Source organism: Lethenteron reissneri, chromosome 48 (assembly GCF_015708825.2).
Source record: "Lethenteron reissneri isolate LAM-NWPU_2019-01 chromosome 48, ASM1570882v1, whole genome shotgun sequence".
In the NCBI taxonomy this organism is placed as follows: domain Eukaryota; kingdom Metazoa; phylum Chordata; class Hyperoartia; order Petromyzontiformes; family Petromyzontidae; genus Lethenteron; species Lethenteron reissneri.
Window position 1 is genome coordinate 6,164,162 of NC_083826.1, and position 13,801 is coordinate 6,177,962.

Genomic DNA, 13,801 nt, shown 5'->3' on the forward strand with positions numbered 1-13,801 from the left:
GTCCGTCCGTCCATCCGTCGTGCATCCAAAAATGGGAGGGGTGGGGCTGGGTGGAGAGGGGAGGGTGGGGAGAGGCTGGGTGGGGAGGGTGGGGCTGGGTGGGGGGGGGTGGGAGGGGTGGGGCTGGGTGGGGAGGGGCTGGTCACCCCGTGGTGCCCTTATAAAACTCAACGTTTAACCTACTCACGCCAGCTTGTGCCCGCCCTCACAGTCAGCCATATTTGCGGAATACACCACGCCGCCACTTTTGAACTTTCTCGATTGAAAACGCATTTCTTTAGGACTGCTTTTTGTGCTTAGTTTGTTGTCCTTCCCCCGCACATCCGTTCAGCGTGGTGGTTAGCCATGTACAGTGCGAAATAAGTTCAACATACATACATAAGAGGTTTTTGGGTGAGATCGCGTAAATATATAAATGTGTGTCGTTAAACTCGCCACTACCCGACACAGCTAATTAGTAAAAGTTTGTCATGTAAACAAAACGTGCCAATTCGTTATGAATACAGCGCTAACCTGTGTGGTGGAGAGTAAACCCACAACGTTTACAATTCGAGTACGACGTGTTGCCGGTAATTACAACTAGCACCATCGGGCAGACAGCCAGAGTTGTGGAGAAATTCTCCCGTTTCGGTCTTAAATCGAGGGCTAAATGTGATGTCGTCACTTGTGAGCAAATCAGGTGCGAAGACCGGGATGGGGGGTAATATTTACATTTACAAGCAAATTTCTCTCTCCCACTCGCACTCTCCTGCTCGCTCCTACATTAGCATGAGCTACCCTGCCCATCTCTAAACCTTCATCAACAGCCTGCCTCAGCAGATTCCCCCTCTTTGCTTGGGTGTGGCGATCGAAACGTCGTGATCTATTCTTTTTTCTATCTACGTGACTTTACCGAAAGAACCAAAGAGTATGGGGGGTGGGGGGGTAATGTATAGATATAAATTACAACGGTTACCCATTACCAGTTGTGTCGTTCACATGGTAATCAACATACATGATGTATGCACATTTTGCATGCACACCGTGCCTGTACATCCCGCCGTTTTTGGGTGCAAAGAAAAAAAATCGCAAGACCCGTTGTCGTCTGCTCACAGTTCACCATATACATACGAACATACGAACATACAACGTACACGCAACGTACACGCAACGTACACACAACGTACACACGCGCCCACCTTGAGCGTCTTGACGGCCACCGTGAGGTTGTACCTCCTCCAGTGGCCCTCGTAGACGTCCCCGTACTGGCCACCGCCCAGCCGGTGACGCATGGTGATGTCCGTGCGCTCCATCTCCCAGCGGTCGTGCGTGGGCGACACGCCGTACACCGTGGGCTTGGTGAGGCGCGGCGCCGGGTAGTGCAGCGTGGTGACGAGGCCGTCCGGCACGGCCGAGTGGTGGTGCACCAGCTCGGCGAGCGTGCCAAAGCGGCTCTCCGACGTCACGTACACCTGCGCCGCGCGACGGACGGGTTACGCACGGCAAGGTGTTGCGGTGATCTCGTCAGGCAGCAGAAACCATCACGCGCGAACTCCGGTCGTCGCTCGCCGCGGCGGCTTTTTGGCCGGCCGTCGCACGAAGACGGCAGTCACCGCACCGCGCGGCGCTTTCGGATGCGCTTCCGCGGCCGTCTGGAACGCGCTTCCGTCCGATATTAGGAAGCCGCTGGAGCTGTGCACTTTTAAATCTAATGGAAAAATCATTTATATAAAAATGCTTTATGTTCTTAGTTCGTTTTCCTTCCCCCGCACCTCCAATTAGCACGGTTGGCTACGTACGGTGCAAAAGAAGTTCAACATACATACATACAGACATGAACGGGCCGACCGACTGACTTATCAATCGACCGATAGGTTCCCTTAGACCAATGTTGTTCACTGGGGGGCAACTTTCGCCGATGAGACTTTATCAGTGTGAGGGCCACCACACATTTGAAACCATTGGGTTTGGCAGCAGCACGATGATGATGGGGCGTTTTAAACATTTGTTGGGTATTGCCGGGGGGCGGCACGTGAAGGGCCGCACTAAAGGCCACCAGAGGCCGCCAGTGGCCCCTCGCCGGCCTTGCGATGAAGAACGCTGCGCGCCTTGGAAGCTCCCGGCACGTGGGATGGAACGTCGGACGTCGCGAACCAACAACGCGCGGCGCAAAAAACCGACGACGCGTCAGGAATGCCGTTCGTAAAAATAATCAAATCCGTCGTCGTCAAATCGTTCATTTGGTGTCTGTGCCGTTCGTACAGCACGAGGCCGGCACAGCGGCGCCGCAGTTCCACGTCGCCTGCAGTAGTTTCACAACGGGAGGCGATGGATTGCCGCGCGCGAGCCCAACTGAGTAACCTGTGTGGAATCGTTTTTCACGTTTGGAAATTTGGAACATTACACCGGTATGCATGGCCCCCAGCTTTTTTTCTTCCGATAACGTCACGGGATCTTTAGCATCCGCCGCACAGTAGACGCCGCGTATTTAAGGTTAATTTACTGCTATTTTTATTTCTTCAGGTAAGGCCCACTGAGCTTCTTCCTCTGTTTCAGAAGCAACCTGACCACAAATGATAGCTCAATGAAGTTGGCTTATCACAATTCATAGCAGCCAAACACGCTAAATGCATGTTCTGAAATGTGGAGGGAAAAACGGGAGGAACCAGAGAAAAATCCACGTGATCACGGGGAGAACATGCAAACTCCAATGAACAGGCATCAGGGTTGGGATCGAACCCACGACCTCCTGTATACCAGGCGAGGTAGTTAACATCTTACCACCGCAGGGCCCCAATACAGTATTAACGAGGGCGGCCGCCGTGCAGTTCGGCAACACGCGGCAAAATGCCCGACCGCCACGATACCGCCCCCAACTCATGCCTCTTGCCATGAGATGTAGAGGGGAGGTGTTAAAAAAAAAAAGTGTCGCACGCTGGCACACGGGCCAAGCTGCTTCTAGGAAACGCTGCTGGCCGACGGTTATTTTTGGGCGAGAAATAAACCTCCGTCGGTAAACACGAGTGACCTCGCGGTCACATTGGTCCCATAGCAAACAAAGAAAAGACAAAGATCCCCTGTATAGCCTTAATGGACTATTGGGGCGAGTGCTGTGATCGAGCAGCACCTATCAATAACGCTGGCACGGCACACGAGGGCGGCGGGCGGCCAGCAAAAACGCCATGCTTTGTCAGTTGATTAAATTTGTTTCATGTTTTTCAGAAAGCTGGCAGAATGGGCACCTTCTTTAACCGTGGTGGCGATTGCAACACAATCGTCGCAAACACAAACAAAAGTAAATTAATTCCAGACTATAAAAAAAAATCATACAAATCGCGCTATTCCCCCCCGCCCCATCTACCTTTTAGGCCCCAATTACTCGAGAAAAAGAGGGCATTTGAAGAGAGGTGACATCAGAGAGCGAGAGAGAGAAACGGCCGATGATTAATGCCAGGGTCTTGGGCAATTACCCAAGGGCTTGATCCCATCACCCGATATCCGCTCTAGTTTTGCTGGCAGCGAGTTGTGGCCGGGTTGGGTGGGTGGAGAGGGAGTTGGGAGGATGTGGATGTGCGGGGGAACGGGTGGCTGCAAAGCCTGCGTCTAATTTATATCTAAAGATAAAACACCCGGGGGGGGGGGGGGGGCTATGCTCTCTATTCGTGCCGCTAGCGAAGGTCGGGGGGTGGGAAGTCAAACTATAAACTATTTTTTATTTGACCAGTTTCCACTGCGCTACGTAGCTCTTTTTCAGAAGCGCCCTGGCCACAAACGATAGCTCAACGAAGTGCCTCATCACGTGGAAATGTATATCAGTTAAATACTCTAAACGCGTGACGTTGACTCTAAATGTGGAGGGAAAAACCGGAGGACGCCATAAAAAAATCCACGCGACCACGGTGATAATATACAAACTCCAAATATACAAGTGTTAAGTTCGGGATCGAACCCACGGCCTCCTGAATGACAGGCGAGGCAGTTAACATCTCCCCCCCCCCCAGCGCTTGCACAACAGGAATCTCTCGTGCGAGACGATCCGAGGCATCTCGACAAGCCGTGACGTAGAGCGGTCACGTTGACCGGTGATCCAGCGGTCGATCAGTCGCCTCCTTATCCACCTTCTATTGCTACTACCGTGGTTCCTGTTCCCATGTGTGTATCTATGTACGTTGCGCTTCTTTCGCACCGTACGTAGCCAACCGTGCTAATCGGAGGTGCGGGGGATGGACAACAAAACTACAAAACTTGAACTTCGCTCGCTGATTCCTCAGCCCACGCTGGGGGTTCGCTCTCCTAGACTGACTGTTTTGTTGAATCCACCGCACTGCAGCTCATGCCACTGCTCTTTCCGCTTGTTCTCTTGCACCGCTCGACTTTGAAATTCCCCGCCATGGCAGCAAACCCCTAGGCCGGAGTCGTCGCCCCCAAAACGCTGCGCGGAGGCGACGGGTCGCGGAATTCGCTGAGACAGCGGTGGCGGCGTCAGGTGACAGGCACCTTTGCGTGTGAAGGAGAAGTTGAGAAAAAAAAACACGCGCACACACACACACACGTAAACCCACCAAACCACGTACGCGATCTCTATCTCTCAGGCACCGCGGATCAATGGATCGGCTTCGCATGCAGCAGCCAGCATCTTGATGCAGTGCTCGATAGCGCTGCGGTAGGGGGGGCTTTGAGGGAGGGACGTTGAGTCTGTGTTCGCTGAGGCTTGCCATGCAGCGTGTAGCTGGCAAAGCTTTATGTGTCCGGCCTAGCTCAGGAGGCTCTTAACGGCCAGACGGATGGATGGATGCATTCACAGAAAGACGTAGGGACAGATGAACAAATGGACGGATGCAGGGGCAGACACACGGAGGGATGAACGACGGACAGATGCGTGGACACAGACGGAAGGATCGTTGGACAGAGGGGATGGACAGATGGACAGACGGACGTGAAGACAGACACACAGGCGTGCGGACAGACTAATGGATGGAGGGACATGCTCTTGGACGGACGGACGGACTGATGGACGCAAACATGTACCGGGCCAATAAATGGAGGAAAGGATGTACAGACAGCGGGACGGAGAGATGGACGGATGAAATGCCGGACGGACGAGCGATGTTCACGTCACTTGTTGTTGGATAGAAGCTCTTGTACGAGAGGCAAACAAGGTCAAATGATCGGCAATGGACGGAAAGGGAAATCAAGTAATGAAATGCAACAAATGAAGATGAATATTATCATCATCAGCCATGATCTATCTACGTCTGGAATAAAGCATCGGCGTGCTGGAGCCATATCTCATGGTCCTGCGATGCAGCTGAACTCAATGTTCTCTCGGGAATTCATCCCTCCTTTGCCTGCCGATCCATTGTTAGTCTCGACCATCGTCACTTCAGTTGCCGTGCCGTACACTTACATTTCTCAGCTTACTGAATGTACTTCTTCTGTTTACAAACTAAGGCCTATCAGGGCCCCCATGATGTAAACAAGAGCAGTCTACAACGCTCTCCGTCTGTCTACTGCACCTCCCTATTTATGTGCCATTGAAGAAGGGCCGTTGCCCGAAACGTCTCCAATTACACATTTGTTTTTCTTTTAAGGCCACACACGCCGTGTTGTTACTGACGAATGTTTAGAGTTACCCTCCTTAACAGTCAATATGACGTCCTTAAAATTGAACGCCTAGGCTTTCCCTACCAATATCCTGATTCACGATTGATTGTTCGCTCTGTAGATTTCTGACACGGACGATGGACCCCGTTTAGCCAGCTGTCGCCTGGGCTCTTTTACACGGGAGATCCTTGGTGCGTGAGCACAGCAACGACAAAAAATGTCAACATTGCAGATAATGAGCGCAGGGTTCTTTAAGGAATGTTTCACAACGGCACCCAACTCTGGCTATTAATAAAGTTAAAACGATAAACATTTTATTATTTTACCAGTCAAGGCCCACTGAGCTAGACAGCTCTTTTTCAGAAGTGGCCTGGCCACAAATGATAGCTCAACGAAGTGCCTTAACATCATTTGGAAATGTATAACAGCCAAATACTCTAAACGCACGTTTCTAAATGTGCAGGGAAAACCTGAGGACCCAGAGAATAATCCATGCGACCACAGGGAGAGGGAGAGAAAGACATGCAAACTTCAAATATACAGCAGGCATCAAGGTCGGGATTGGTCCCACGACCTCCTGTATACCAGGCGAGGTAGTTAACATTTCTTAGCCACCGCAGCGCCCAAGTTAAATGTTGCGCATTGCTCTCCCACATTACCGGTGCCACTGCAGCTGCTGAAGCAGTAATAAACTGGCACGTTTGTTCATCACGTGGCAACTTTATCAATCGATCACGTCGGGTGGAGGAGGGTGTATGACACACATTCTGCTAATGCGGCGATCTGACCCAAAAAAAACCAGACATGAATTAAAATGTCTCGAACGTTCGTATGTTCTCTAATCTGTGTGTTCCTCTTCCCCCATTTCTCAGCGTAATTCGCTCTGGTGAACATAACAACATTATTATTGTAATTGTGACCTCGAACATTAATGCCCTTGTTGCATGCGTATGCATTCCTTTCCGCTGGGGGCTGGGATGCAGTGTAAACTAAATTCCCGATGAGTTTTCTCTCGCTTCTTGGCTGCCTGGGTGGGTTAGGCTATTCCCTAAAATCACTAACCGCTGTAGGTTTACGCCACTTTCCGATAAAGCAGCAGTGTTTACTGATGCTGATTGGACGGCTAAAAATTAACTGACATGAAGGGGGGGGGGGAGGGAGACTGCTGCAGATATTCATCAATGCCTCATGACAAGACAAAGATCCCCCGTATAGCCTAAACATACTGTTGAGGCAAGTGCTGTTAGCAAGCACCTATGGCACACGAGGGGGTGGGTGGGCAGCGCCGCCTTTGTCTCCCCAGTGCCGATGTTTCCTCCACACCGCACCAGATACTCATTTGAGGCTGAGTCGAATTAGGAGAGGCCCAGGACTTGTTCAAATAATTGTCAGTTATTGTTATCAGGGGGAATCGAACTCGGGTCGCCGGGATTGTAGCACAGCGAGCTAACCGCTACACTACCGCTCCCCATAGAACACGCATGACAAGAACAAACACGCACACGCACATGCACGGTTTGGAATGCATGTTGAACTTATTTTGTAACGTACGTAGCCAACCGTGCGAATCGGAGATGCAGGGGAAGGACAACGAACTAAACACAAAAAGCAGTTCTGAAGAAATGAGCTTTCAATCTGGATTCAAGAATTACTGTCTGCATTTCCGTTTGCGTTGAACAGAGCCAAACATTTTAGACTTCACTGCTCTAGCCAATGACCATCTGGTAATCTGACAGCATTTGTTTAACATTTCATGACTGTGCTAATGAGATCAAGAAGGTTGAAACAGGTCCAGATGTTTGATTTGCTTAAACCAAAAAACTGCCGCTTGATAATATTCATCTGTAAAGGCAATAGGGTGATGGACTAAACATACCTTTTTTATATTTCACTTGGGGTAACAAAAGCTAATCCAAACATACATAATATATATATAAAACAATTCAATTATGATCGCTTCCCTCTGGCAATGGAGGGAAGGGAGGGAGAGAAGAATGGGGAATGGAGGGTAAGGACTTAGCCCACACAGCATTGGAACAAAAACAGAGAAGTTCCAAGCAGTCTGGGAAGGCTCAGAACTTTGGGCGTTATCGTCGTCATCATCGTCATCATCACCGCTGCTCGCTTTTGCTTTGTAATTACCGACGCAATTTAGGGAGCAGCCCATTAAGTGCTGCATAAACAAAAACAAACAGGAAAATCAATGGTGAAATGCCCCAATTTAAGCAGCCTCCATTAGCATGCCGGCGGGAGTCTCAACACAGTTTCTCAGTGGAATTGCGTTGCGTTAACGATGCACGCTGTCCATCACGCGTTACTCCGAAACGGTGGGTGAGTGGGTGGGTGTGTGCACGAATGGATGGACGGGTGGAATGGTGGCGTCTATGCAATTGAGCGAGTGAGTGAGTGAGCGAGTGAGCGAGTGAGTGAGCAAGCGAGTCAATACATGGGCGAGTTGGAGAATTTTTGTAATGGTCGGATGGACGACTAAGTAAATAAGTGGGTGGATGAGTAGCTGGGTGGGTGAGTGGATTTCTGGATGAATGGATGGGTGTGATGGTGTTGAGCGCAAGTGATTGGATGTAACTCATTTCTATGGAACTGCTTTTTGTGTTAGTTTTTTTGTCCGGTTGGCTACGTACAGTGCGAAAGAAGAAGAAGCTCAACATTTGTAATGGTCAGTAACGTTGGTGGATGACTGACTGGCTGAAAGAGTGAGCGAGTGAGTAAATTAGTGGCAAGATGAGTGGGTGGATAAATTGCTGCCCTCCATACCAGCTTCTCCCACGCAGCTTCCATCTCTGTGGGATACACCAATCTGCCGGCAACATCTCCTAACGTGGCCCTCAAAGTCGAAACCGCTTACGGTACGTCAGCTTAAAGAAACGCCGTTATTTAACGCGAGTCCAAAAGGCCCACACCGTAGGCTGACTGGACCTGAACAAAACAATAATATTGTTGTGCAGCAAGAAAGACTCTTATGCGTTTGAGTTTGACCGTATGCAAGTACAGGTGTTACAGCACTTTTGTTAATCCACTGCTGGATTAGGGCATCCCCATGCTGTACAAGTGTTGGGAGGTCATTTGGCCGTTCTCTCGCGAGCGATTCGACAAGACACGCGATAGCGGCTGTGCGCATCGCCCATGCCACCGGAGCCGCCGAAGGAGGGCGGATTTTTAACGATTGCAAGCGATAGGCCCTTGAACGGCGACGGTCGAAAGGCGGTGGTGACATCACCCGCCGCCGGGGGTCGTTGCCCCACGCTGGCGAGATGTTAATTTCATCGCCTGGTATGCAGGAGGTCGCGGGTTCGATCCCGACCCTGACGTTTGCTGTATATGTGGAGTTTGCGTGTCTCTCTCCCCGTGGTTGTGTGGATTTTTCTCCGGGTGCTCCGGTTTTTCCCCTCCATGTGCAGAACATGCAAACGCCAAATATACAGGATCGAACCCACGACCTCCTGTATACCAGGCGAGGTAGGTAACATCTCCTAGCTACCGTGATGATGAGAGAGAGAGAGACACCGCAAACTCCAAATATACATCAGGCATCAGGGTCGGGATGGAACCCACGACCTCCTGTATACCAGGCGAAGTAGTTAACATCTCCTCGCCACTGTGATGATGAGAGAGAGAGAGAGACACGCAAACTCCAAATATACAGCGGGCATCAGGGTCAGGATCGAACCCACGACCTCCTGTATACCAGGCGAGGTAGTTAACATCTCCTAGCCACTGTGATGATGAGAGTGAGAGAGAGACACCGCAAACTCCAAATATACAGTGGGCATCAGGGTCAGGATGGAACCCACGACCTCCTGTATTCCAGGCGAGGTAGTTAACATCTCCCAGCCACCGTGATGATGAGAGAGAGAGAGACACCGCAAATTCCAAATATACAGCAGGCGTCAGTGTCGGGATCGAACCCACGACTTCCTGTATATCAGGCGAGGTAGTTAACATATCCTAGCCACTTTGGCACCCAGAAAATCAAACGCTCCCAAGCTCAGGCCTCAGGGCTGGGCCTGGGTGAGACATTCCCCTCATTGTCAAAATCGCTTAGAAGAAAATAATAATAATAATAACAATCATCATAATTACATGAAAAAGAAAACAACAACGCTGAGACTTGAAATCAAGGTTGAGAGTCGCCCCCCCCCCTCTCTCTGGGTTCCCTAACGCTCACGACGACAGATGTCAAAGGTCGCGCTGGGAACCAGGCCCCCTGGACCCCAATGGGTGGTGGTTGGGGGGGGTGGTTCCCTCATCCTCCCCCCACCTTCCCCCTCCCGCTGTCAATTCACGGTAATCCTCGTGAGATGAGAGAATGTGAGCAGAGATACCGGCGTGAGATGAAAACGTATTGAGATTTAGAGAGAGAATTCAGGAGAATCGTGGACAAACGATGAACCGAGATGGCGTGAGGCGTGAGGCAAGGGATACAGACGAGAGACGGATATTCCCAGTGAGGTCATGGACAGAGGGGATGTAGACAAGAAACAACTGGGCAGATAAGATGTGCAGTGAGATGAGAGAACAGAGATGCACAAGGGACAGAGATGAGAGAGATTCATGCAAACTATTTTGTCACGTTCAATCGGGATTCGAATCCGAGCTGATATTCGATGCACCCCTAGATCCTTCACGATTCCTGGCCACTAACATTTTGCTTTGCCCAAGCGCCTAAGCCACAGCCTGAACCGTTAGCCATCGCCCCGGCACCAAAAAAAACAAAGATCCCCCATATAGCCTGAGCAGGTTGTTGGCGCAAGTGCCGTTAGCGAGCACCTATGAAGGCCGGCACGGCACACGAAGGAGGTGGGTGGCCAGCACCACGCCCGGCCGCCTTTGTCTCCCCAGTGGCGATGTTTAGACACCGCACCAGGTACTCATTTGAGGCTGAGTCGACCTAGAGGAGGCCCAGGACCGGTTCCCAATATCGTCACCGGTGTTGGCTGTGAGCGGGAATCGAACTCAGGTGCCGGGTTCGGAGCGCAGCGCAACGCTGACCGCTGCGCCACCGCTCGCGATCGCCCCGCCACCATCGTCTCCACACCGCCTCCCCGTGCCGCGATGCAGAGACGCCACTCCCCCTTCATCCCTGCGGCAAAAATCCCTCGAGTGACGTCACCGGCACCACCACCACCGCCAAAGACAAAGAACCCCCGTGTAGCCTTAACAGACTGTTGGGGCAAAGTGCTGTTAGCGAGCAGCGCCTATGAAGACCGGCACGGCGCACGAGGGGGTGGGTGGCCAGCACCACGCCCGGCCGCCTTTGTCTCCCCAGTGGCGATGTTTACTACACACCGTAGCAGCTACTCATTTGAGGCCGAGTCGACCTAGCGGAGGAGGCCGACGACAAGCTCAGATAATCGTCACCGGTGTTGGCCACGAGCGGGAATCGGACTCGGGTTCGCCGGGTTCGTAGCGCGGCGTAGCGCTAACTGCTGCACCACCGCCCCCCCGCCCCCGCCGCAGTAAAAGGGCAGTGCAGTGGTCATCTCACGGGGCCACTCCACGCGGCTTCTTTCGGGAGGCGCAACCAGCGGTGGCGCTTCGGCACCGGCAAATTAACGCAAATGCTTAGGGCCCCCTAGCAGCTCAGAGTGGTTCCCGGATTCGTGAGGAATCAATAAATGAATAGGGGCGATGCGAACGTCGTCTTCAATCCAAAACGTCGTGGACATAAAAAGCCACTCATCATGAATGGGCATATTGTTCTCACTCAACTCCATCATCTGGTGTTCAGCAGCTCTCTTCACTCATCTCACTCCATCTGTCTATTGTCCACATCTCTCTCATCTCACTACATCTTTATCTGCTCTCTGCATCTATCTCATCTCACCAGAATCCTTGCAGTCACGAAAGCTTCAAATCTAGAATCATCTCACCAGATCTCTGCATCTTGTCCACATCTCTCTCACGTCATTACATCTTTGTCTAGACGCAACATCTGGCGGCGGTGTCGCCGGTCGGCACCAGCGGTGTAAACGTGCCATCGCTCTGAGCGCTCGGATCAGCCCCCGCGAAACGCCAGGGTCCGGCCGAAGTGAGGCCCTTGACAGCGACACACACAGCGCATTCTCTCGACAGATCCGTTACATCCGGCGCGGAAGCAGGTGACGGGGGGGGGGGGAGATTTCTACATCCCCCTCCGGGGAGGAGGAGAGCGCAGATTTACAACGCCCCCCTCCCCCCCCCGCCGTGCCTCCTGCGCATTGCAGTCCGCCGCAGCGCTGCCACGAGTCCCATTGATAATTTTAAACGATGACATAATGGGCGACGCACGGGGGGGCGATTTAAGGAAGTCAGGTTTAAGATTCTTTCTTCGCCCCCCCATACCGCCCCCCCCGGTTCCCCCCCTTCTCACCTCCTCCCCGTGCCACGTGGGTGGGCCAGTGAGCCCCCCCAGGTCCCTGTCGCGTCGAACTCGGGGGGGCTGCTGCACGCGGAATTTCTGACGTGCCGGTGGGTAATGTCTCTCACCTTGCCCGTCGCTCATCGTGTTGATGCGGCAGTGGTGGCGGTGGCCTCACCTTGCCACGGCTCACTGTGTTGATGTGGCAGTGGTAGCGGTGCTAGTGGCAGCTGTGGTAGTGGCAACGGTGGTGGCGGTAGTAGTGGCGATAGCGGTAGTCGCGGCCTCACCTTGCCACGGCTCACCGTGTTGATGTGGCAGTGGTAGCGGTGCTAGTGGCGTCCGTGGTAGTGGCAACGGTGTTGGCGGTAGCAGTCGCGATAGCGGTAGTGGCGGCCTTGCCTTGCCACGGCTCACCGTGTTGATGTGGCAGTGGTAGCGGTGGTAGTGGCGGTCATGGTAGTGCTGGCGGTGTTGGCGGCAGCAGTCGCGATAGCGGCAGCGGCACCCTCACCTTGCCGTCGCTCGCCGTGTTGATGCGGTAGTGGTAGACGCGCCCCTCGCAGCGCAGCGAGATGGACAGCTGCCCGGGGCTGCTCTCGGACTCGCGCAGTAGGAAGGAGCCGTTGATGCCGCTGCTCAGCAGGTACTCGGCGGCGCTGCGCGAGATCGGGCCGTGGTACCACGCGTGCTTCTCCAGGCTGTGCACCGGCGTCACGTAGTTGCTGGGCACCCATCCCTGGCCGTTGCGCGTGCGCGCCTCGCACCACTCGTGGTTGTGGTTGTAGCCGAGGACGCGCAGCTTCTCGCCTGGAAAAAGTAAAATAACGCGGCAATTTATAGCGTCATCTGGTCCAACATCATGTGAGACTAGGCTCTAAGGAAAGCTGTCTCTGGTGTGGACCAATCAACTTCAAGGACAGTGCATATCATTATCAGAGTTGTGTGTTTTGTTTGCATTATGGCTGCAGGTATTGTGGTCTATGCAAACATGACTCCTTGTAAAAAAGGTGTCAGTTTTGTTGCCAGATAGAAAAGTAAAAAAACAATTATCAATTTATAGCTTGTAAAATCTTTGCATTCACGATGTGAATACATGAATATTGTGCGTTTAAAAAGAGTTTGCTGACACATGAGAATATGAATTGCACGCTCCATAAATGTTTAATGAGCTTATCTTGTTTCTCCGATGTATCATGTAGGATGCATCCTATCTGCACATTTATTTTCATTTCATTGCACACGGTTATCATTTATGGGATTTCATTTTTTTAAAGTGCCCTGCGCTTTGGATTTAAAGGAAAGTGCTCTGAGAAAACTGGCATCTACGTAGTATGTTGAACTTCTTTCGCACCGTACGTAGCCAACCGGGCAAACTAGACGTTTAGGGGAAGGACAGCAAACTAAACACAAAAATCAGTTCAAAAGAAATTAGTTTGCAATCTAGTTGATTTAAAAGTGCATCGCTCCAGTGGCTTCCTAATATTGAAAGGAAGAGCGTTCCAGACGGCCGCAGTAGCGCATCTATAAGCGCTATCTTCTCCAGACCACCGTCTTTCCCGGATCTCCGCATGCCACGCGGGACATCGCTCGCCGGCGCCGCCTCGCCGAACCTTTGGTGATGCTCAGGGTGTTGTCCCCGCTGGCGACGAAGTCGTAGAGCGCCACGAAGAGGTTGGGGTCGTTCTCGGGTAGCCCCAGCGAGGAGGGCCCCTCCTCCAGCGCCAGCCCCTCCGATTCCGGCACCAGCGGAAGCGGCCGGTGCAGCGCCTCTGTGACATCATCGCAGCACCGGCAGGGGAGGAGCGGGGGGGGGGGCGGCAGTAATGGCCGCTTAGCGATCGGGTTTGAAATGGACGG

General features: G+C 52.4%; 1 protein-coding gene across 2 annotated transcripts in view; it reads right to left on the reverse strand.

The window, feature by feature from the left end:
- Positions 1-13,801, reverse strand: part of ABL1 (ABL proto-oncogene 1, non-receptor tyrosine kinase) — a 100,268-nt gene that overhangs the window by 12,668 nt on the left and 73,799 nt on the right. For both annotated transcript variants that reach the window (XM_061571590.1, XM_061571589.1), the window contains exons 3-5: positions 13,555-13,713; positions 12,456-12,751; positions 1,179-1,451 (exon numbers count right to left, since the gene is read on the reverse strand). In XM_061571590.1, the coding sequence (XP_061427574.1) occupies positions 1,179-1,451; positions 12,456-12,751; positions 13,555-13,713 (728 nt within the window). The remainder of the gene's footprint in view (positions 1-1,178; positions 1,452-12,455; positions 12,752-13,554; positions 13,714-13,801) is intronic.